Source organism: Suncus etruscus, chromosome 4 (genome assembly GCF_024139225.1).
Source record: "Suncus etruscus isolate mSunEtr1 chromosome 4, mSunEtr1.pri.cur, whole genome shotgun sequence".
NCBI classification, from domain to species: Eukaryota; Metazoa; Chordata; class Mammalia; order Eulipotyphla; family Soricidae; genus Suncus; species Suncus etruscus.
The window spans coordinates 12,326,183-12,348,172 of NC_064851.1; the positions used below are offsets into that span (position 1 = coordinate 12,326,183).

The window sequence follows — 21,990 nt, forward strand, 5'->3', positions numbered from 1 at the left end:
GTAATAACAACGTTGGCATCTCTTTGTGCAGGTACTTGTATGCTGAGATGCAAACGCGTAGAAGCAAACACATGGATGGGCACATCCAGAAAAAGGAAATGCCAGAGCATTCCCACAAACCTTTTCTCTGACAACATGTGAGCTCCTTTAAGAAAGTTGTCTTCTATAAAACTTCCTTGTTTCACTGACTCACTGAAACCACAAGGACAAAATAATACCATGATGGACATGCACTGCCTTCTCTGTATGTGGTTAAGAAACTTCCTGTCATTATGCCTTGCTTTCTAGCGCTTGTTAAATATACTTAGAATCCTCCTCCTTCTCCCACTCCCTGTCAGGAGCTCAATCTTCGGGCTTTGGGTTACTACTAAGAAGACACAAACATTTCTCATGCTAGCTTGAAATGAGGAGGGAGAAAAAAAATGTAATCTATTAGAGCCATAGCGATAGCACAGCAGGTAGGGCATTTATTTGCCTTGCAAGCGGCTGACTCGGGTTTGATCCTCCACATCACATATGGTCCTCCAAGCCTGCCAGAAGCAATTTCTGAGTGCTGCCAGGTGTGGCCCCCAAACAAACAAAAATCAACCTATGTTTCAAAGGCCCTTTGGGAGGCTATTACTTCTGAAATGATTTTTTTTTCATTTAGTTGGGGGAAGCAGGGGCTACTGAATTCCTGGGTCAAGTTGGGTGGGGTCCCTGAGAATCACTCTGGACAATGTGTTTTCTGATGTGGGCATGGCATTATGGTATCCAAGCCCTGCAATGGGGCCATCAAGTCCATCTTGGTAGTGCCAAGGAAAAGGGGGGGGGCATTCAGTTCCAGGAGAGAACTCAGGGATTCATGCATATAAGGCTCCCCTGTCTTGATGTTTTGAGCCATTTTCCCTTCCCATAATGATCTATTGATATTCATTATGGCTTTGTCATATAGAACACTGCTTACCACCAAAAAAATACAAAATAATATAGGGATGTAACTGGAAGATATTAGGTTAAATGAAGAAAGCCAGAAGAAGGAGGATAAATACTGAATGGCATCACTTACTTATATGTGGTATTTAGAGTAAGTACATGAAGAAATGCAATGGTCTAAATGGTCTAAATGGGACCATTGTCTAGAATACTCTTGGCCTGAGACTAGTGAGGAGAAGAAAAAAAATTGAATGGAGGTGGAGAAATATAAATCTGAAATAATGGGGGACAAGGGCCAAGAGGTCCCAAGGTACACTGGTGGTGTTAAGAAAGGACAGAAGTTGGGGCTGGAGAGATAGCATGGAGGTAGGGTGTTTGCCTTGCATATAGAAGGATGGTGGTTTGAATCCCGGCATCCCATATAGTCCCCCGAGCCTGCCAGGAGTTACTTCTGAGCATAGAGCCAGGAGTAACCCCTGAGCGATATCCAGCAGGTAGGGCATTTACCTTGTAAGTGGGCAACCTAGGTTCTATCCCCGTCATCCCATCTGGTCCCCCAGCCCACTAGGAGTGGGCACCAAAGCCAGGTGTAAGCCCTGAGCATGGGTGGGATGTATATGTTGTGTGTGTGTATGGGGATGTGGGGTATGGGGATGGTAGTGGTTCATGTCTTACCTAGCTAGAAAGCATCTATGGTGGATTAATTAAAAAATATCTTCCAAAAGGGGAAATGCTTAGGGAATATACAATGTTTACAAGGACCGCCAGAAACCATTTTGATCATTGATCTCATGCTACTTATGTGTATCAACAAGGTATCAACATGACAGCGTATCATCAATGGAATATTAGAAAGGTGTATACTTGATGCTATCACTGGCTCTTTGGGATCAGTGCCCCCTAGAGTAAAATTCAAGTTCATTTTGAGATTTAAAACAATTTTCCACAAAGTGTCTACTTTACAGGACTAATGTCAACATTTTTGTAATGTTCTTGGGGCTTAGAGAGATAGTACAGTGGGTAGGGTGCTTGCCTTGCATGTGGCCAACCTGGGTTCAAACCACAGCATCTCATATGCTCCCTTAAGCACCACCAAAAGGAATTCTTGAGTCCAGAGCTAGGCATAATCCTTGGGTGCAGAGTAAGGAGTAATCCCTGAGCACCACTAAATTTTTTAAAAATCCCCCACATTTGGCTAAGATCTAGCATGAAATCATTCCCCCTCTCCAAAATAATGGAAATTAAGAACAGAACTCAGGCCTACACCATAGAACATTCTCCAGTTCTGATCTAAATTTCTTCCTCTATTTTATGCAGAAGGATGGTGGTTCAAATCCCAGCATTCCATATGGTCCCCAAGCCTGCCAGGAGTACCCCTGAGCACTGTCAGTGTGGCTCAAAAAACAAACAAAAAGGAAAGGGATAAAAGAATTTACAGATTTAAGGCTTATACCATAGAATGATCTTCAGTTCTGATCTAAATTTCTTCCTTTCTACGAATACAAATTCCTCTATTTTGTTGTTGTTGTTGTTGTTGTTGTTGTTGTCAGATCACACCCGGCAACGCCCAGAGGTTACTTCTGGCTCTACGCTCAGAAATCACTCCTGGCAGGCTCAGGGGACATATGGGATGCTGGGATTCAAACCACCGACCTGCATGCAAGGCAAACGCCTTACCTCCATGCTATCTCTCTGGCCCCAAATTCCTCTATTTTAATGATGACTCACAAGCCATGAAAGCAATTAGAGACAAAGCAGACTGAAAGTGACCATTTTTAAAAATCTGAGCATTCCTCACCATGTGATTCTCTCAGCTTGCTCCTGCGCTGTGTTCTTGCATACAGAACCACCTGTTGGACCACTTCCAGCTGTTCTTCGATTCGAGGGAAATGGAAGTCTGTGCATTCTTGGCAAATGGTGGCGAAATCTAAGCATCCAAACATGCACAATTATCTAAACATGAGCTATGCATTTAATTCTTACATGAAGCAACAAACAAACAAAAGCATAAAGACACAAACAAAAGTAACTCCCCAGTGTGATTTCCTGCATTGCCCTTTGAGTAATGCTGTGTGGATTACGTAATGATGTCTGTGTGATTTGAAACAGAGACCCAGTAAGAGAGTATCTATCATTTCTATGAAAGGATTGTAAGAAAAACCTAAAATCTTGAAGCTCTCTAATCTCACAAGAGGAAGAAACAAAAGTAAAAAGAGCTAGTGGGGAGATGTGCATTTGGGTGACTGAGTTGCCTTTTTCTTTTTATTCTCCCTTCAGTTTTCCTTTAATTCTTTTCTTTATTTCTTTTTTTTTTTAACTGAATAATGTTGGTTTTGGTCTACGATACTATCAATAATGGTTTCTTCCATGGGTTCTCAGCTTGCAGCTTGGCACAGGAAATCAGACAGAGTCACGGGAAAAGGTTTATTTAGGCCAGGGGTTGTTCAGTAGCTTTTTGGAACTTTCTGCGCCAGACAAGTTTCTTCCTTCTGCTGCTTTCTCTGCCACTTTTATTAGCCAGAGTTTAATATAAATCACCTCAGGGTCAGGGTTGAGTAAGAAAGAGTATTTGTGCTAATTAACTCAGAAAAGGTGAAAGGAAAAAAAAACTAAAGTGATTTTAAAGGTGGATGACAACAGTTTCTCTTCTGGCTTCGCTGAGTACAATAACCCAATTGCCTTCTTTTTTGTTTGGTTTTGTTTGGGGGCCACACCTAGTGGTGCTCGGGGCTTATTCCTGTCTCTAAGATCAGGATTCACTCCTGGCAGTGTTCAGGGGACTCTGCAGGGTGCTACGGATTGAACATTGTCGACCACATGCAAGACAAACACCTTACCCACTGTACTATTGCTCTGGTTCCCAATTTCCTTCTTTTCTTTTCTTTTTTCTTTTTTTCTGATTTTTGGGCCACATTAAGTGACACTCATGGGTTACTCCTGGCTATGCATTCAGATATCTCTCCTGGCTTGGGGAACCATATGGGACTCTGGGGATCGAACCCAGGTTGGTCCTGGGTCAGCCGCGTGCAAGGCAAATGCCTTACCACTGCACTATCGCTCTGTTCCCAATTCCCTTCCTCTTTAAGACTGGTATTACATGGAGCAATTTGACTACATGAAGCACAGATGACGTTAACTTACCTCTCTTAATTCCACTGTAGGAATTGATGCGGTTATCGACTAGCAAAACCAAGCCACAGAGAGAGGTGGAGTAGAGCGACAGTGCGGTCTGCAGTCTGTGGAGCTTCACCCCACTTCTGTGATTTCTTTTGTGCTTACAGAAATCCAGCATATCTGCTCTCAGCAACCTCAAATTATGCATGGTCTTCAGCTGGGCTCCTGCGGGATGAGCAATGGGCCCAGAAAGATAATTAAGTGACTGTAAAAAATCAGTGTGACCTAGCTGTTAGGAAAAATGAAGTCAAGAAATTTGCCTCTACATGGATGGATATCGAGAGTATTATGCTGAGTGAAATGAATCAGAGGGAGAGGGATAGACAGAATGATCACACTCATTTGTCAGATATGAAAAAAAATAGTGTGGTAATAATATCCACTGTAACTCCAGTTACCTGAGACCCGCCCTTTTCCGGAAGGGGTCTTGGGAACTGGATATTAGGTGTAACCTTACCTGCAAGACTCCTCCCATTCCGGGGAGTGGTCTTGGAAGGTTATATAAAGCCTTTGACCAGGGGATTAGGGTCTTTGCTCTTTTGGCTTTAGGCAGGGTCTCTGCCCTTCTGGTCTTTGACAAGCATGGAGGTCAAAGGAAGATAGCTGAAAGGAGTTAAGATGCAGGGCTAGGGGCCGGCGAGGTGGCACTAGAGGTAAGGTGTCTGCCTTGCAAGCGCTAGCCAAGGAAAGGACCACGGTTCGATCCCCTGGTGTCCCATATGGTCTCCCCAAGCCAGGGGCAATTTCTGAGCACGTAGCCAGGAATAACCCCTGAGCATCAAATGGGTGTGGCCTAAAAAACCAAAAAAAAAAAAAAAAGATGCAGGGCTAGCGAAGAATGGCTGTGCTTGAAAGGTTATAATGTAGGCCACACACATGTGGTGGATAGGGTATGAATAAAGCTGATGCTTCCTGATGCCTGCCTGTGAGTGAGTTCAATACCCGTCACTTTCCTGAACCCCAGACTCGCCGGTTCATGGGGGATGAAGCCACGTGGCCGGGGCCTAAGGACAAAGGCCTCCATCCTTCACCATCCATCTCCATCCAGATCCATCCTTATTTATTTAAGACAACAATCCACAAACAATAGAGGAAAGAGGATCAGGAGGACTGGTCTATGGTAGGAAACTTGCCACGAATAGCAGGGGAGTGCAGTTAAAGCAGAGAAGGAGCACTATGACCATGAGAGTTGGGAACAATCACTCTGGGCGAGATCTGAGTGTTGAAAAGAGGTAAAGTGATATGTGTGATAGTCCTCTGTGACAATATTGCAAACCACAGTCTTTAGAAGGGAAAAGAGGAAGAGCAAGAGAGAGTGAAAGAGAGAGCAAGAAAGAGAGATAGAGTGTCTATCATAGACGTGGGCAAGAGGGAGGGCAGGGGGCGGATGGGAAGCAAACTGGGGGCACTGGTGGTGGGAAATGTGCACTGGTGAAGGGATGGGTGTTGGATATTGTATGGCTGAAACTCAATCATAAACCACTTTGTAAATGTGTCTCATGGTGATTCAATAAAAATTAATTATAAAAAGTCAGTGTGACTAGACTCCAATCTCTATGGCAAGAATCCAGATAAGCTCATGGTATACATAATGCAAAATGGGCCTTCACTTTCCATTTTTCCAACTATTAATATTTAATCTACTTGCCAAGAAAAGGTCTAAGTGGAAAGAGAATAAATGCGTATAGCCAAATTATAGCTTTTCTTGGACCGAAGTGTGATTAAAAAAAAAAAGTCCTACTCATTTTATTTTATTTTATTTGGTGGGGTGGGGTTACACCTGGCAATGTTCAGGGGTTACTCCTGGCTCTGTAGATAGGGATCACTCCTGGCAGTGCTCAGAGGTACATATGGGATATTGGGGCTCGAATCCAGGTTGGCTATGTGCAACTATCACTCCAGCCGAAAAGATGTGATTTTTTTTTTAATAAAAAAGAGCATGAGTTGATTTCAACATATGCTAGGGTTCCATATCCAAAAAAAGTTTCACAAGTTATAATGAAACAGGCATGCAAAATATTAATACTTACCTAAATGAATAGTAAAACTTTCTTCCAATTTTCTCTGTTCCTCATAAATCCTTCCATTGGCATCTGCAGATTCTCTGAACTGACTTGGCTGAACTTTAATTTCCTCACTGAAATGAATAAAATGATTGAGGATTTGGGGGGGGGGAGAGGGGGAAAGGGTATGTCTGTCCAGAGCTTTTCTTAAACAAAAGCATGCTTCAAAAGGATTGAGACAAAACTCAACAGCTGAGAGCAGCATTTCTTTGTTTCTCAACTCTTCCTTAATACTTGCTGACAGCAAGAGCCTGAGCACCAACAGGTTCAGAAATTCCCACATGCTCGCTCGTTTCCTCACGGTTAAGTAACGCGAATTATTCTCTTTGGTCATTACTAGAACGGTTCACATTTTTTCCTGTAGTATTTTAATGGCCGAGCAGAACGATTAAACCAGATAACTCACTCTTACTTTAGAATGACAGATGTGTCCTCTCTTGGGAATGGCTGTTAGGCAAAACTAGAAAATAGGCCACGAGGAGCAATGCAAATTGAAAATTTAAACCAAAATGGAAAAAAAAATGGAGTTTTTTTTTTTTTTTTTTTTTTTTTTTTTGTGCTAATTCCAGTGGTTTCCTTTCTTCCCAGCAACATTTGCCTCCCTTTAAAGGTCTTCTCACCTGCTCTTTCCTCAAAGAGCATTTCCAGAAAATGCTGTATTTCTTGAAAATGCTCCCAGGAAGGTTTTCAACTCTTTAGCTCAAAGGGTGAAATGACAGAACTGCCAATAACCACCTATTCTTCTGACTAAATTTTGATGACTGTTAAGGACAGGCTTGCTTCTCAGTCTCATTGGTTAACTTCATGAAGTCCTATTTGTATAGATAAGAAATGGAGCCTAACAATGAATGGGCATTATTCATTCAAGATATTCCTCATTTGAGGAGTAAACCACAAGAGATCCCTGGTCACTTTCTACCAAGAAGTAGCCAGATATTTGACAAAATTAAACACCTCTGGAACCCATCAGAGATTTGAATTGGAATCAGGAAACCGGGTCAACTATTTCTACCGTCTCACTAGATCCTAAAGGAGTTTGCCCATCTCAGGCAGCGCATGGGACACCTGGGCTGTGACAAGAAGAAATTTGCTGTAAATATAATGGATTTTTATATTTTATTTTCATTTGGGTTATTTGGGGATTGGGGGTGTTGGTGTTTATGCTTGGTTTGCTCAAGGCTTATTCCTGGCTCTGTGCTCAGGGATCACTCCTGATGGTGTTCAGGGGGTGGCGGCATAGGTAGTGTTGGGGATTCAACCTCAGTCAGCTCCATGGAAGGCAAACAAACACCTTTACATGCCATACTATGGCTTAATGAATTAAAAAAACAATTCAAACACAAGCTTGTTTTGAGTTCAGAATTGTAATGGTTTCAAAACAAGAGCCCTTGGCATACACTTACAAGCTCTTTTCCATTGGTCTTCAGAAGGGAATTCCAAGGAAAAAAGGGGGACAGGGGAACGGCCTAGAAGGGGAACAGTTCTAGAAGGTTCTCTATACAAAATCTGTCTCTTGCTCATGATTAGATAACTATATCCATGTCACTCTACACAGTATTGGTTTGCTTAAAAGTCATTCCTTTAGGACTCCACAGTTAGGATAAGGATTAAGGCCTAGTGGCCTTGCATGTGGCCATTCTTTGTTTGATCCTTGACATCACATAAGTACTAAAAGCCACTCCTGAGCAAAGAGCCAGGATAGCTTCTAAGTACTCTAGGGTTTAGCCTCAAAGCACAGCCTCCCAATCCCCACCCTCAAATAATTCTTTTGAAATATAAGCTCCACACGAGTAAGCAATGTTTTTGTTTTTACTGCTTAGATATTTGGCATCGAAGAGTCACTGTTAACCAATATTTACAGCCCTTGAATGAAAACCAGTTTTAAGCAATGAGATCATACCCAGGATATTAATAAATGTTACTTTATAAGAGGTATGTATATAAGGCTAAGATCTAAGAGAATAACTAGTGTTTTTTTTTTTTTTGGTTGTTGGGCCACACCCGGTAATGCTCAGGGGTTACTCCTGGCTATGCGCTCAGAAATTGCTCCTGGCTTGGGGGACCATATGGGACGCCGGGGGATTGAACTGCGGTCCGTCCTAGGTCAGCTGTGTACGAGGCGAATGCCCTACCGCTGTGCCACCACTCTGGCCCTGAGAATTAGGTTTTTTTTAAACCACTTTCTTAATTTCATATTTATTTATTTTTGGTTTGGGGGTTCATACTCAGCTGTGCTCAGGGCTTACTCCTGGTTCTGCATTCAGGAATCAATCACTCCAGACAGGGCTCCAGGGACCAAATGGGGTTCTAGGGATTGAACCGAGTTGGCTGCGTGCAACTCAAGTACCTATCTAGCTCTCCACCACTCTCCCTACTTCATCTTTAGTCATGGTAAAATTATCTAGGTTCTGTCAAACAACTTGCAAGTATCAACTTACTGCCAAGGTTCAACTTTCCAAGAAATTAAAAACTATTACTATCCATAATAGTAATAATTTCTGTGACACCTCCAGGTCATTTAGGTGAGCCCCCCCCCCCCCCCGCCCCCCGAAACTTAAGATCAATACCTGATGGAACTATTGTTGGGATTCTTCAGGTCTTGATGAAGTTTGATCACCCACTCCTGATACTCTTGCTTTTGGATAGCAGTTGACTGCTTCAATTCATTAGACCATTTATTTTCTAAGACCTAAAACATATGAGACAGTACCCCACCTGGTCAATCCACTTGACAAAAATAAATAAGTTAAAACCAAAAAACAACTGCCTACCAGAAGGTCTGCACGTCACTTACCTGTTGGGATTCAAAATGCTGAGCAGCCAGAGAATTAACATCTTGATCCGTCAGCGATTTCCCCAACTCCTGCATCACTTTTTCCATTTCGATGCCTTGTCTAAGACAGGAATAGATGGATCAGGTATATTCAGCAAACTTTCAAGGTAAACAACCACTCCAGATTTACTAAGCCACCTCTCCAAGAGGAAAACAAATTCTAAGAGACAGGAATGTGGCTGGGAAAGGCAACTATAATATCCAGCACCACTTTGGAAACCAAGATGTGGAAATGATGACAATTATTTGTCTAATAACAATAATATCCTCAACAGAGCAAGATTTTAGTTTAAGTTTCCTTCATAAATGAGAGCAGCTTAAACCTAATTCCTCTTTTTATATATATATATATATATAAAATCTTTATTTATTTATTTATTTATTTATTTATTTTGGTTTTGGGGCCACACCAGTTGACACTCAGGGGTTACTCCTGACTATGCGCTCAGAAATCACTCCTGGCTTGGGGGACCATATGGGACACTGGGGATCGAACCCAGGTCTATTCTGATTCAGCAGAGTGCAAGGCAAATGCTGCGCTATCACTTTGGCCTGGGTTTTTGGTTTTGTTTTTGAGTATAAAATCTTAATTTAAGCACCATGATTACAAGCATGATTGTAGTTAGGTTTCAGTCATAAACAGAACACCCCCCCTTCACCAGTGCAACATTCCCACCACCAATCACCCCCCTTTCCCCTTACCCACCCTAGCCTGTATTTGAGACAAGCAGTCTATGGGTTTTAAGAAAAATCAAAGACATTATCGTAATAATGCCTAGAGACAATAGAGATGAGGGCCAGTAGGACCGTTCACCATATGAAGCTCTCTACAAAGAGTGGTGAGTGTAGTTAGGGAAATAACTACACAAACCTGATTCTTTTTTTCCTTTTTTCGTTTTCTTAGATTTTTGGCTCACACCTGGCAGTACTCAGGACATTAAACCCAGATTGGTCACATGCAAGGCAAACTCCTTACCTGCTACCTGATTATTTTTTTGTTTCTATGACTATTGGGTCAAAAGTCCAACTTGCTTGCCGTTTGAGAATCTCCTCAAAAATGACTGAGCTGTAATTCCTGACAAAACACATTTTCTACCTATTAACAACTAGGTGCTCATTGACAAAAGGAGTTAAGGTGATTTCAGCCTTGAAAAGTTAGTTTATATTAGCACCAGAATCTTCCAGTTGGGCTCTAAAGATCAAACTTGTATTAAGTCAGAAAGATCCCTGTGCAGAGAATAATATTTCTTTGAAAGAGAGATTTTTAACTATTTCTTCATTATCCATCTGAAATTCAGAAATTTTAAAAAAAGTTTTTTCCTAGAGAAAAAGGTGAATGAATGGTATTAGTTGTTCAATAATAGTTATTTATGGGGACAAATGAGAAATGATTAGTGGGACTGAAGGAGCCTTTTGCAGGGCTGGAAATATTATATTTCTTCATCTCATTCTTGGTTGTGTGGGCTGTGTTTATGTTGTGGAAATGTATTGGGTTGCCACTTATTGCCTTTCCTCTAAGTCTATCTTAGTCAGCTCATTAACACTTTTTTTTTTTTTTTTTTTTTTGGTTTTTGGTCCACACCCGGTGACGCTCCAGGGTTACTCCTGGCTATTTGCTCAGAAGTCACTCCTGGCTTGGGGGACCATATGGGATGCCGGGGGATCGAACCGCGGTCCGTCCAAGGCTAGCGCAGGCAAGGCAGGCACCTTTCCTCTAGCGCCACCGCCCGGCCAACACTTTTTATTTGTTTGTTTGTTTTGGGCCACACCCATTTGATGCTCAGGGGTTACTCCTGGCTAAGCGCTCAGAAATTGTCCTTGGCTTAGGGGGACCATATGGGATGCTGTGGGATTGAACCATGGTCCTTCCTTGGCTAGCGCTTGCAAGGCAGACACCTTACCTCTAGCACCACCTCACCGGCCCCTCATTAACACTTTTTGAATTAAAAAGCCTTTGAATACAAATGTATAAAAATAATTTGCTCTAAAACATTTCAAACGAATTTGGCAAAAATGAAACACAGAAATGAACTCAAATGATTTTTACCATTTGGTAAAATGTTTAAGTAAACTCTTCTTAAAAGCCAGTTTACATTAATGTATAATAACAGTGAATGGTATAATCTATATGATTACAGCTCATTATACATTTATACCATTGTCATATTATGGTCTGAATTGCATTTATCCCCCACTTAGTTATAATGTAGATGGCCTCATTACTTTAAAGTGAGTACTAGAAGACTGATTTTTATTTAAAACAAAAAGGGGTCCTCAAACTTTTTAAACAGGGGGCCAGTTCACTGTCCCTCAGACCATTGGAGGGTCTGACTATCGTAAAAACAAAACTTATGAACGGATTCTTATGCACACTGCATATATCTTATTTTGCAATGAAGAAACAAAACAGATACAAATACAATATGTGGCCCATGGGCCATAGTTTGAGGACCACTGAAGAATATATTTTGCTGTACTCGTGTTCCCTCTAGTGGATAAAAGGTGTCATTGCCACTTTGAAGTTGCCTTTTTTTTTTTTTTTTTTACTAGGTAATATAAATTTTCAATGAGGAAAGATAGAATTTCCCAAATCAAATTTCATTAACGGTTGTTTCACCCTAAATACAAATGCCATGTAGCTAATGACATGATATGGATTTTTTCTATGTTTCCAGTGAAATAATTATATATTGATTTAGTGTGTTAGCTGTGACAGTTAAGACAGCCTGTGAATTATCTTGAAAAAACTTCCTAATAGATAGCTGTACTCAGGGATCACTCCTGGCAGGGATTGGAGGACCGTTTCAATACCAGGCAGACTGCAAGGCAAGAAAGAGCCTTATCTGCTATCTTACCTCGACGAGTCCCTAAGTGCCTTGTAGTATGTGTGCTTACACATGCAAGGCAAGTGCTCCAATTCTGAAGGATATTCTTGACTGAAAGCATCTTTATTTATTTATTTATTTATTTATTTATTTATTTATTTATTTATTTATTTTGGGTTTTGGGTCACACCCAGAAGCACCCAGGGGTTCCTCCTGGCTCTAGGCTCAGAAATCGCTCCTGGCAGGCTCGGGGGACCATATGGGATGCCGGGATTCGAACCACTGTCCGTCTGCATGCATGGCAAATGCCATACCTCCATGCTGTCTCTCTGGTCCTTATTTTTATTTTTTTAAACTTGATTAATTGATTTATTGGTTGTTGAGCCACACCCAGCAGTGCTCAGGGGTTACCCTTGCTCTGCACTCAGAATGCTCGGGGGACCATGTGGGGTGCTGGGAATCAAACCGGTTCACTCCTGGGTTAGCCACATGCAAGGCAAATGCCCTACCGCTGTGCTATCTCTCTGGTTCTGAAAGCATCTTATAAAGATGAAAAATGGCATTAAAATGATAGAAGGGGAGGTGTGGGAGTCATTTCTGTTTATGAAATGAATTAAGCAGCAAGATACTGGGTGAACTTTCCCAGACACCAGTGAATCCCAGCTCATTTTGAGTCCTACTGTTCTTCTTTGTATCAACATAACATACCTGAAGAACATAGCTGAGAGGGGCTGAAATAATAGTAAGGCACTTGCCTTTCATGAGGGTGACCTGGATTTGATCCCCAGCATCCCCTATCTCTGGCAACCTGAGCACCACCAGGAGTAAGCCTTGAGCATCATGGGATGTGCCCCCACCCCCCAAAAGAACACTTTAGTTTTCCTTTTCAAGCATTTTGAACACAAAAGGTAAATTAAAAAAAAAAACTCTTAAATAAATCAATGCCTCGAAACAGATGCTTAGGAAGTGAATGGGGTAGGTAGGGGGAGTAAAATCTACCCAGGAAGAGCTGTCAAAGAATGTTTCAAAACATAAAATACGGTCCAAGAGATAGCACAGTGGTAGGGCGTTGCACACAGCCGATCCAGGATGGACAGTGGTTCGAATCTGGCATCCCATATGGGTCCCCCGTGCCTGCCAGGAGCAATTTCAGAGCACAGAGCCAGGAGTAACCCATTAGTGCTGCTGGGTGTGACCCAAAAAACCAAAACAAACAAACATAAAATCAACCAGCAAACACATACCCATAAACTATTCCACAGTCCCCCACAAAATGCACAAAGTATTAGTAAGTACAAAAAGTTCTAATATGCCTTCACCATCAAAAGAATTTTTACATTAGCAACAGTGAAAAAACTGATGCGAGAGCTGGAGACAGTTCAGTGGGGAGGGTGTTTGTCTTGCATGGAGTCAACCTGGGTTGATTCCCCAGTACTTCCTGGAGATGAACAGGAATGATCCCTGAGCACAGAGCAACAAGTAAGCCTTGAGCACCACCAGGTGTGGCTCAGAAATTTTAAAAAAGTATAACTTTTAAGACATTTGACTTGCATGAAGTTCATTTGCATTAGATTCCTGACACCATATATGGCCCCCTGAGCACTACCAGAAGTGATCCGGGAGCATACAGTCAGTAGTAAACCCTGAGCACTGCCGGGTGTGTCCCAGAAACAATACATAGACAAATAGCTAGAATAAAGTGTATTCTAATTGACAGAATTACCAGTGTGCAGAGCCAAGACTAAGCCCCGAGGGACTGGAGTGATAGCACAACAGGTAGGGCATTTGCCTTGCATGTGGTTAACCAGGGCTCAATCCTAGGCATCCCATATGGTTTCTCGAATCTGGCAGGAGTAATTTTTGAGTGCAGAGCCAGGAATAACCCCTGAGCACTGTCGGGTGTGGCCCCAAAGCAAAATAAATAAATAAATAAATAAATAAATAAATAAATAAATAAATAAATAAATAAATAAATAAAGACTAAGTCTTGAGCATTTTGGGGCAGGTGTGACCCAAAATATAAAAACACAAACAAAAATATATACAGGTACTATAATTAATCTAGGAAAATTACTTGGAAGGCTTCATAAAATTACAAAGGCCTTCTTAATTGAAATTAGAGACTTAAATATGTAACATTTTAAATTCTAATGTTAAATTCTCTTCCACTTTATTTCTTAGTCTGATTTTAAGTGAACATATGCTGTTCCTCAGGGCATTCTAATTGACAATACAGTTACGAATATGAGAATTACCTCTCCCGCAACTTTTTGAGTTCCACATCTCTTTCGCCAATCAGTTCTGAGATGCTAACAAAGTAATTGTGTTCTAAATTTAGGAGCGTTTCAGAGGCAGGAGAATGGATTAGATCATGGTACACATCTGCAAAATCTTCATCCCAGCTGGGTTCTTCGGGCCTTGCGTGTTCTAATGTGGTCTGCGAGACAATACAGAACATTCTTAAGTCATTATATAGTGCTTTCATTTAACACAGTATGGGAAAAAGATGTCTAGCAGGATTCCATTTTTGTACCCCACATAAACCAGAAAAGACTTACTTAGGTATTTGGATACAAATATAGAAAGGAGCACTAGAGAAATAGTTTTGTGCTTAAGGCACTTGCCTTGCACATGGCAAACCCTGGTTCGATCTCCCACACCACATATGCCCATTCCATACCCATTCCACCGCCCCTGCCCCATCAGGAGTGAGGCCTGAGTGCAGAGTCAGAAGAAAGTCCTTAGAATTGCCAAGCATGTCCCCCAAATCATAAGAACTAATATATGGAAATAATATGGAAACATGAAGGGTGAGTTGTTCATATGAGTTACATGGTAGGAGGTGGAGGAAAAAGAAGGGCTCACATATATGTAAACACATACACTCCCACACATGCATGCATTTACAATTAGATCTGCTATGGTCTCATTTCAGTAAAACAACACATACACACACAGGAAGGAATGATTAATGCTAATGGTGATTGTCGAGATGGTGAAATTTCTGATGCTTTTTGTAATCAAATGTGTTGTCTAAAACTTGATACATGGATTGTCTCGTGCCTTCAAAAGCCTGAAGCTGTATTCTAATAACTACTACTCTATACCTTTATCTATTTTATTTAATTTTTCGGCCACACCTGGGGGGTACAGATGGCTTTCTCCAGGCTCTAGGCTAAGGAGTAACTCCTAGCTGAGCTTCGAAATAACCAGCCCATGGGACTCAAGCTCTGTTCAACATTCATTTCCGATTCAAAATGAAATTTTGCAGGAAGGAGTCAGCATCAGAGGAACCTGCTTGGTCAAACATAAGGCTAGTTGGCTGCCCTGCTAACCAGCTTGTCTGCTCACTGTGGTTTGCAGCATCAACTTCAAACTCGGCCTCAAGCAAGGCTTACGGAATAGGCAAAAGTCACTGAGGTAAAAAGCACTAGAAAGGAAGAGTGATTCTTGAGAGGAATCAGGAACTCAACTTAAGGACCCACAGAGAAAAGAATCTGGTGAGCAGCCAGGCCATTATTTCTCCCCTTCTAACTTTAGGTATAGAGCTCAACTGTCCTTACTGCTCAAGCCATGTGGCATACTTCACTTTTTTTTTTTTTGCTTTTTATGGGCCACACCCAGAGGTTACTCCTGGCTATGCACTCAGAAATTGCTCCTGGCTTGGCGGACCATATGGGATACCGGGAATCAAACCAAGATCCGTCCTGGGTCAGCCACATGAAAGGCAAGCGCCCTACCACTGTGCTATCGTGCTGGCCCCATACTTCACTTTTCATGGCTGCTGATATCTAACAAATAAGATGTTTGCTGGGTAGTAAACTCTAGATTGAACATTTCTTTCATTCAGTAATTTGAATTATCTCATTCCATTTTTTTCTTATCTGAATGATTTCAAATGGGACATCTGGTTTGACTTAGTTCTTGGCCTTACCCGGTGACACCCCGTGCCAACCAGATCTCCTGGATGTTATGCTCTTATTGCCTGGTTTTCTTAAAGCCCTGCATGCCTTATCTTTAGGAAGTTCTCAACTTCACTTCAGCTGTCCCAGATAATGATGGGGGGAGAAACTTCATCTAAAAACTGGATCAAATCCAGCCTCATTTCAGTTTGCTAACACCCAGACAAGCCTCTTTCTCTCACCTCCACCCTATGTCATTGAGGATAGACCATCAAGCACTGAATAGTCAGACCTGAATACATCCTTACCTCTACAACAGTTCAGACATTCAATCTGACATCACTGCTAATTAAGACATTTCAGTGCTTTCTTCAATACATCTAGGCAACTGATTAGTTTTGTTTTGGGGATACACCTGGAGATTCCTGGGGTTACTCCTTGCTCTGCACTCAGGAATTACTCCTGGTCATGCTCTAGAGACCATATGGGATGTAGAGAAACTTCATCTAGTTCAACAAACAATCTAGATCCATTGTGTTGACTATTCCTTAATGTTTTGATGAACTATAAAGTACCTATATAAACTAAAATGTCCCTATAAATAGACTGTGTTTAGTGTTAGACTAGGAGCCAATGTGGATGAAAAGAAAGAACAAAACAACTAACCAGAGAACCCATCCCAGACGGGGTCAGATAGACCAGTGGTTTTCAACCTGCGGAAAATCCACCCCAAACCCCCACTAATGTAGATCACTGTTAAGAGTGGATTCACCACAATCACACAATTATATCACCATTACACCACAATGCCACCTCACATTTTGCCAACAGGTTGGTTAACCCCAGGAACTTTATACAACCACTGACATCAGCAAAGGACTGTCAAGCTTTGAAGCAAGAAGCTTGGGTTCAATCTTCAGCACCACATGGTCCTGATACTGCCAGGGTGATCCCAAATTACAGAATCACTTTGCCCTAAGTACTCCAGAGTCTGACCTCCCCTCACCCCCGAAAAAACTCAAAAAATAAAAACAAAAAACAACAACGAAGAAAAACAGACAAAGATTAAAGAAATCTCGTTTGTTTTTATGGGACTATCGAGATCATTGGATGTTGGGAGAAAGACAACAAGAAAGACAACAAGTTGACAAGTCAAAACAACTTGGGCATCATTAAAAGCAGGTTTTAGGTGAGACCAGTTTCTCAGCATAACTAATGTGTTTTCACTGTTTTGGCATGCCATTTCTATGCTAAGTGCTCTACAGCTTTAGTGCCTGCATAAAGGAGGGGAATAAGATTAGGGTTTTATTAGGAAGGCAAAGGAAGAACACCAATCAGAGAATTGGGGTATTTGAGCAAAGATTTTATGCCAGACCATAAAATCTAAGCAGCATAGGGAAGAAAGGAAAGCTAGGTGTGAGGTAATTGGTGATAAAAATTTAATAAAGCAGAAAGGTCTGTGGAGTGGTAGGTTTAATAAAGTTAAAAAAAATCAGTTGTGGGACCAGAGCAATAACATAGTGGGTAAGGCATTTGTCTTGCATGTGGCTGACCAAGGACTGACCTAGGTTCGATCCCTGGCATACTGTATGGTCCCCTGAGCCTGCCAAGGAGCAATTTCTGAGTGCAGAGCCAGAAGTAACCCCTGAGTGTTGCTGGGTGTGGCCCAGCATCTCCCCCCTCCCAAATCAGTTGCCTTGGGGCTGGAGTGATAGTACAATGGGGACGGTATTTGCCTTGCACGGAGTCAACTCAGGTTCGATCTTCTACATTCTATATAGTGCCATGAGTGTAGAGCCAGGAGTAACTTGAATATGGCTGTGTGTGACCCCAGAACTAAATATATAAACACATATGTATAAATGTATGTATATATGTGTATTTATGTACCTATATAAATTTATACATATTTAAAGTTAAAGTATCAGTTGCCTTAGGTCTGGAGTGATAGATAGCACATCAGCTAAGACCTTACATACAGCCGATACAGATTCCATCCTCTAACATCCCATATGGTCTCCAGAGCATGGCCAGGAGTAATTTCTGAGTGCAGAGCAAGTAGTAACCCCAGGTATCACCAGGTGTGTCCCCAAAACAAAAACAATCAGTTGCCCAGATGTACTGAAAAAAGCACTGAAAAGTCTTATTTAGCGGTGATGTCAGACGGAATGTCTAAACTGTTGTAGAGGTAAGGATGTATTCAGGTCTGACTATTCAGTGCTTGATGGTCCAGCCTCGATGACATAGGGTGGAGGTGAGAGAAAGAGGCTTATCTGGGTGCTAGCAAACTGAAATGAGGCTGGATTTGCTCCAGAAAGCCATCTTACTTTCAGACGGGCACTTGGAGTTTATAAAGGGCTGGTGAGGGTAGTAGGAAAAAAGTAGAAAAGGCTCCTAGGCTACCACCTAGTGGATACCTGTACCATCTAAAGGCACTCTGGGGCCTCCATGGGGGTTGCACAAGAGAATGCTATGGGAACTGAGTGGTTCCATGTAAAAGACATAAACTTTAATCTCTGTACTATCACTCTGGTCCTCTCTGTTTTATCTTTCTCTCATTCTATATCAATAAAGGAAGCTTAATAATTCTACGATGCTGGGCGTGCTTTAGAAAGCTAAACTCTTTTTTTTTTTTTTGGTTTTTGGGCCACACCCTGTGACGCTCAGGGGTTACTCCTGGCTATGCGCTCAGAAGTTGCTCCTGGCAACATATGGGGACCATATGGGATGCCGGGGGATCGAACCTCGGTCCGTCCTAGGCTAGCGCAGGCAAGGCAGGCACCTTACCTCCAGCGCCACCGCCCGGCCCCATAAACTCTTTATAAAAAGAGGTGCTTTGAAAAATTCTTCTGTACTTAACAAATTTGCAGAGAGTTAAGATTATTTACTCAACTGATTCTTGTTTATTTTTTTAATTGTACACCTGTACTCTCATGACTAAAGTAACTAATATAAAATCTTGTTTTGCTTTGCTGATGTTGACACCTCTAATCGGGAAGATAGATTGGGCTCTTCCTCCACTTTGTTCCATGTTCTCACAAGATTTACTCCTAACCTAACACTTACTGTAGTAGTAAGTAAAAAAAACAAATAGTGCACTAAGATAAATGATATCTCGGCCTTCTGAAATGAAGTTACTTAAACAGGAAAATGACAACGGTATGTAATTATAGAATAAGAGTGGAGATCATGAGAGAGAACAATAGTAAAATAGTAAAATATTATAAAGCACTACTTACTATAGCCAGTGTAGGGTTGTCAGACAAAATACAAATTACCCAACTTCATTAGAAATCTGTAATTTTTGCTATATGTATGTATATGCTATATGTGATATACATACACTAAGAAAATATGTTCCTTTCCTGAAACTGATTTAACTGATTAACTATCATATTTTCAATGACTAAACCTTGACGTTTTGTTCTAGTTAGACTCACTTTGGCTTTTGGTTCACATCTGTGTGTGCTCGGGGCTTTCTCCTGGCTATGGGCTCAGTAGTCAGTCCTGCTAGGATTCAGAGGGATCATAAGCAGTGCTGGGGATGGAACCTGGGTCAGCTGTGTGCAAGACAAGCATCTTACCTGCTGTACAATCTCTTTGATGAGCTCCTGATCTATTTTCTTTTTGGGGGGTGAGGGACAGTGTCATTCAGAGTTACTCCTAATTCTGCATTCATAAATTACTTCTGGCAGGGTTGGAGGATGGGATGCCATATGGGATGCTGGGGATCATATCCTGGTTGCCTGTGTGCAAGGGAAAGGCCCTACCCTATGTGCTATTGCTCCACCCCCAACTACCCCTTGCCCCCAAATCTATTTTCTTACCTCTGCATAAGCTTTGGCCCATGCGCTTGTCAGCTGGTGTAAATCAACTTCGCCTGACTTCACAGCTTCTAGTGAAGCTTCAGCATCATTATCATAATCTTTGAGAGACTCTTCCTCTATAAACTGGCTCAAAGCTGTTTTTAGGTCTGTAATAGGGGTAATATATAACACTATCAGCAAAATTCAGGTATAATTATTGATAATTAAAATAATGAATCTACCAATTAAAAGATGCCAATAATTCTTTTTGTGTGTGTGTGTGGTTTTTGGGTCACACCTGGCAATGCTCAGGGGTTATTCCTGGCTCCCAGCTCAGAAATTGCTCCTGGCAGGCACGGGGGACCATTTGGGACACTGGGATTTGAACCGATGACCTCCTGCATGAAAGGCAAACGCCTTACCTCCATGCTATCTCTCCGGCCCCAATTCTAATGAGCCTTATAACAGATTTTTCATTATACAGTTAGACTTCCGACTTGGTTGCCTTATAAACAACTAGAAGGAGTATAGAGAAAAATACACAATAAAACCAAAATTTGAGGAATCTTTCTGTTCTTGAAAGCATTTAAGTGCTTCCTGTTTTATGGAGGTTTCCAGTACATTCTATGCTTATAATATTATGTTTTTGTTTTGAGACCACACCCAGAGATAGTCAGAAGTTACTCTTGGCTTTGTACTCCTGGCAGTGTTCATGGAACCATGGGATACCAGGGATCAAACAGGTCAGCCATGTGCAAGGCAAGTGCCCTACCTGCTGGACTATTGCTCAGCCCCCTAAGTCTATGATTTCTAACAAGAGACTTACAATAGCGGAGATGACAGGATAAAAATTAAATAGTATTTTCTTTTTTTTTTTTTAATATTTTTGGGGCTATACTCAGGAGGGCTCAAGTGACCATATGTGGTATCAGAGGTCAAATCAGAGTCGAGCATGTGCAAGGCAAGCCCTTAGCCCTTGTACTATCCTTTTCTAAAATAATATTTGACTTCTTTGGAGGGTGGGGAGGCCATGATGCTCAGGGGTTATTCCTGCTCTATACTCAGGAATTACTCCTGGTAGTGCTTGAAGGCCCAAATGAGATGCTGGGCATCGAACCCAGGTTGGCTGCGTGCAAGGCAAATGCCCTAACTGCTGTGCTCCAGGCCCAGACTAACCTTTCTCTATAAAGCAGGGTAAGTTATGCAGTTGCATCAGACGGCCATGTAAGTGGCTGGCATTCTCTTCGACAGGAAATTGCAGAGGAACCCTCAGTTCTAAGCACTGATTACCAACTTTGAATTTATACACAAATTCCCTTTCTTTGTTGCAGAATCTTTCTCTGTTTGTCTTCATCCTTGAGAGCAGAATTTCTGTAGAATAAACAAAAATATTTGATTTATAAGCAGCAGGTTAGAAATCCATAAAAAATGCATTTCATTTCTGCTGTACCACTTTCAAAATTTTTTTCCCATTTTCATAGATTTTATTTATGTAAGTCTGAGCCAACTATTCCAATTTTCATCTATTTACCTCTATATCTACATAGTAAAAAGTTGTTTCTTTTATTTATTTATTTTTGTTATTGTTTTGGGGACCACACCCAATGGTGCTCAGGGGTTACTCCTGGTTCTGCAATCAGAAATTACTCCTGCCAAGTTTGGGGGACATATGGGATGCCGAGTATTGAACCCAGGTTGGCCATGTGCAAGGTAATGGCCCTATCTGTTGAGCTATTGCTCTGACCCTGAAAGTGTTCCCTTTAAAAATGAAAACAGGGGGGCTGAAGAGATAGCATGGAGGTAAGTCGTTTACCTTTCATGCAGAAGGTCATCGGTTCGAATCCCGGTGTCCCATATGGTCCCCCATGCCTGCCAGGAGCAATTTCTGAGCATGGAGCCAGGAAAAACCCATGAGTACACTAAGTGTGACCCAAAACCAAAAGAAAAAAAAATGAAAACAGGGGGCATGAGTGATAGCACAGAGGTAAGGCATTAGCCTTGCATGTGGCCGACCTGGGCCAGCCCTAGTTCAAGCCCTGGCATCCCACGTGGTCCCCTGAGCCTGCCAGGAGCGACTTCTGAGTGCAGAGCCAGAAGTAACCCCTGAGCACCACTGGAAACAAAAAAAAGAGGGGGGGAAGGAAACACTTTATTTGAAAGTTGAGCTAAAATGTTAGGCCAAGAAATGTATGTCTTATTTCCAGATAAGATTCTGAAGAACAAGAAAGTTGTTATGCTCACCCATTTAACATTTTTTTAATTTAAAGCATTGTGAGTTACAAAGTTATTCAGTTAGATTTTAGACATACAAAATTTCAGCACCAATCCCACCACCACTATCAACCTCCCTCCACCAATATTCTCAGAATTCATCCCATGCCCCAGCCCACCATCATAACAGGCCCGTTTTTAAGTTGATTGCTAAAGTTTGGGTCCCATGATTTCACTGTTGTTGATTCTGTGGCTTAGACA

At 41.7% G+C, this 21,990-nt stretch overlaps 1 protein-coding gene across 1 annotated transcript in view; it reads right to left on the reverse strand.

The window, feature by feature from the left end:
* The window catches only part of C4H12orf4 (chromosome 4 C12orf4 homolog), a 41,378-nt gene that overhangs the window by 17,339 nt on the left and 2,049 nt on the right, over nt 1–21,990 (reverse strand). Inside the window, exons 2-9 of the mRNA XM_049772484.1 lie at nt 20,695–20,889; nt 19,540–19,685; nt 14,066–14,247; nt 8,947–9,046; nt 8,720–8,841; nt 6,120–6,226; nt 4,057–4,254; nt 2,714–2,842 (exon numbers count right to left, since the gene is read on the reverse strand). Of these exons, the coding sequence (XP_049628441.1) occupies nt 2,714–2,842; nt 4,057–4,254; nt 6,120–6,226; nt 8,720–8,841; nt 8,947–9,046; nt 14,066–14,247; nt 19,540–19,685; nt 20,695–20,872 (1,162 nt within the window). The 5' untranslated portion in view covers nt 20,873–20,889. The remainder of the gene's footprint in view (nt 1–2,713; nt 2,843–4,056; nt 4,255–6,119; nt 6,227–8,719; nt 8,842–8,946; nt 9,047–14,065; nt 14,248–19,539; nt 19,686–20,694; nt 20,890–21,990) is intronic.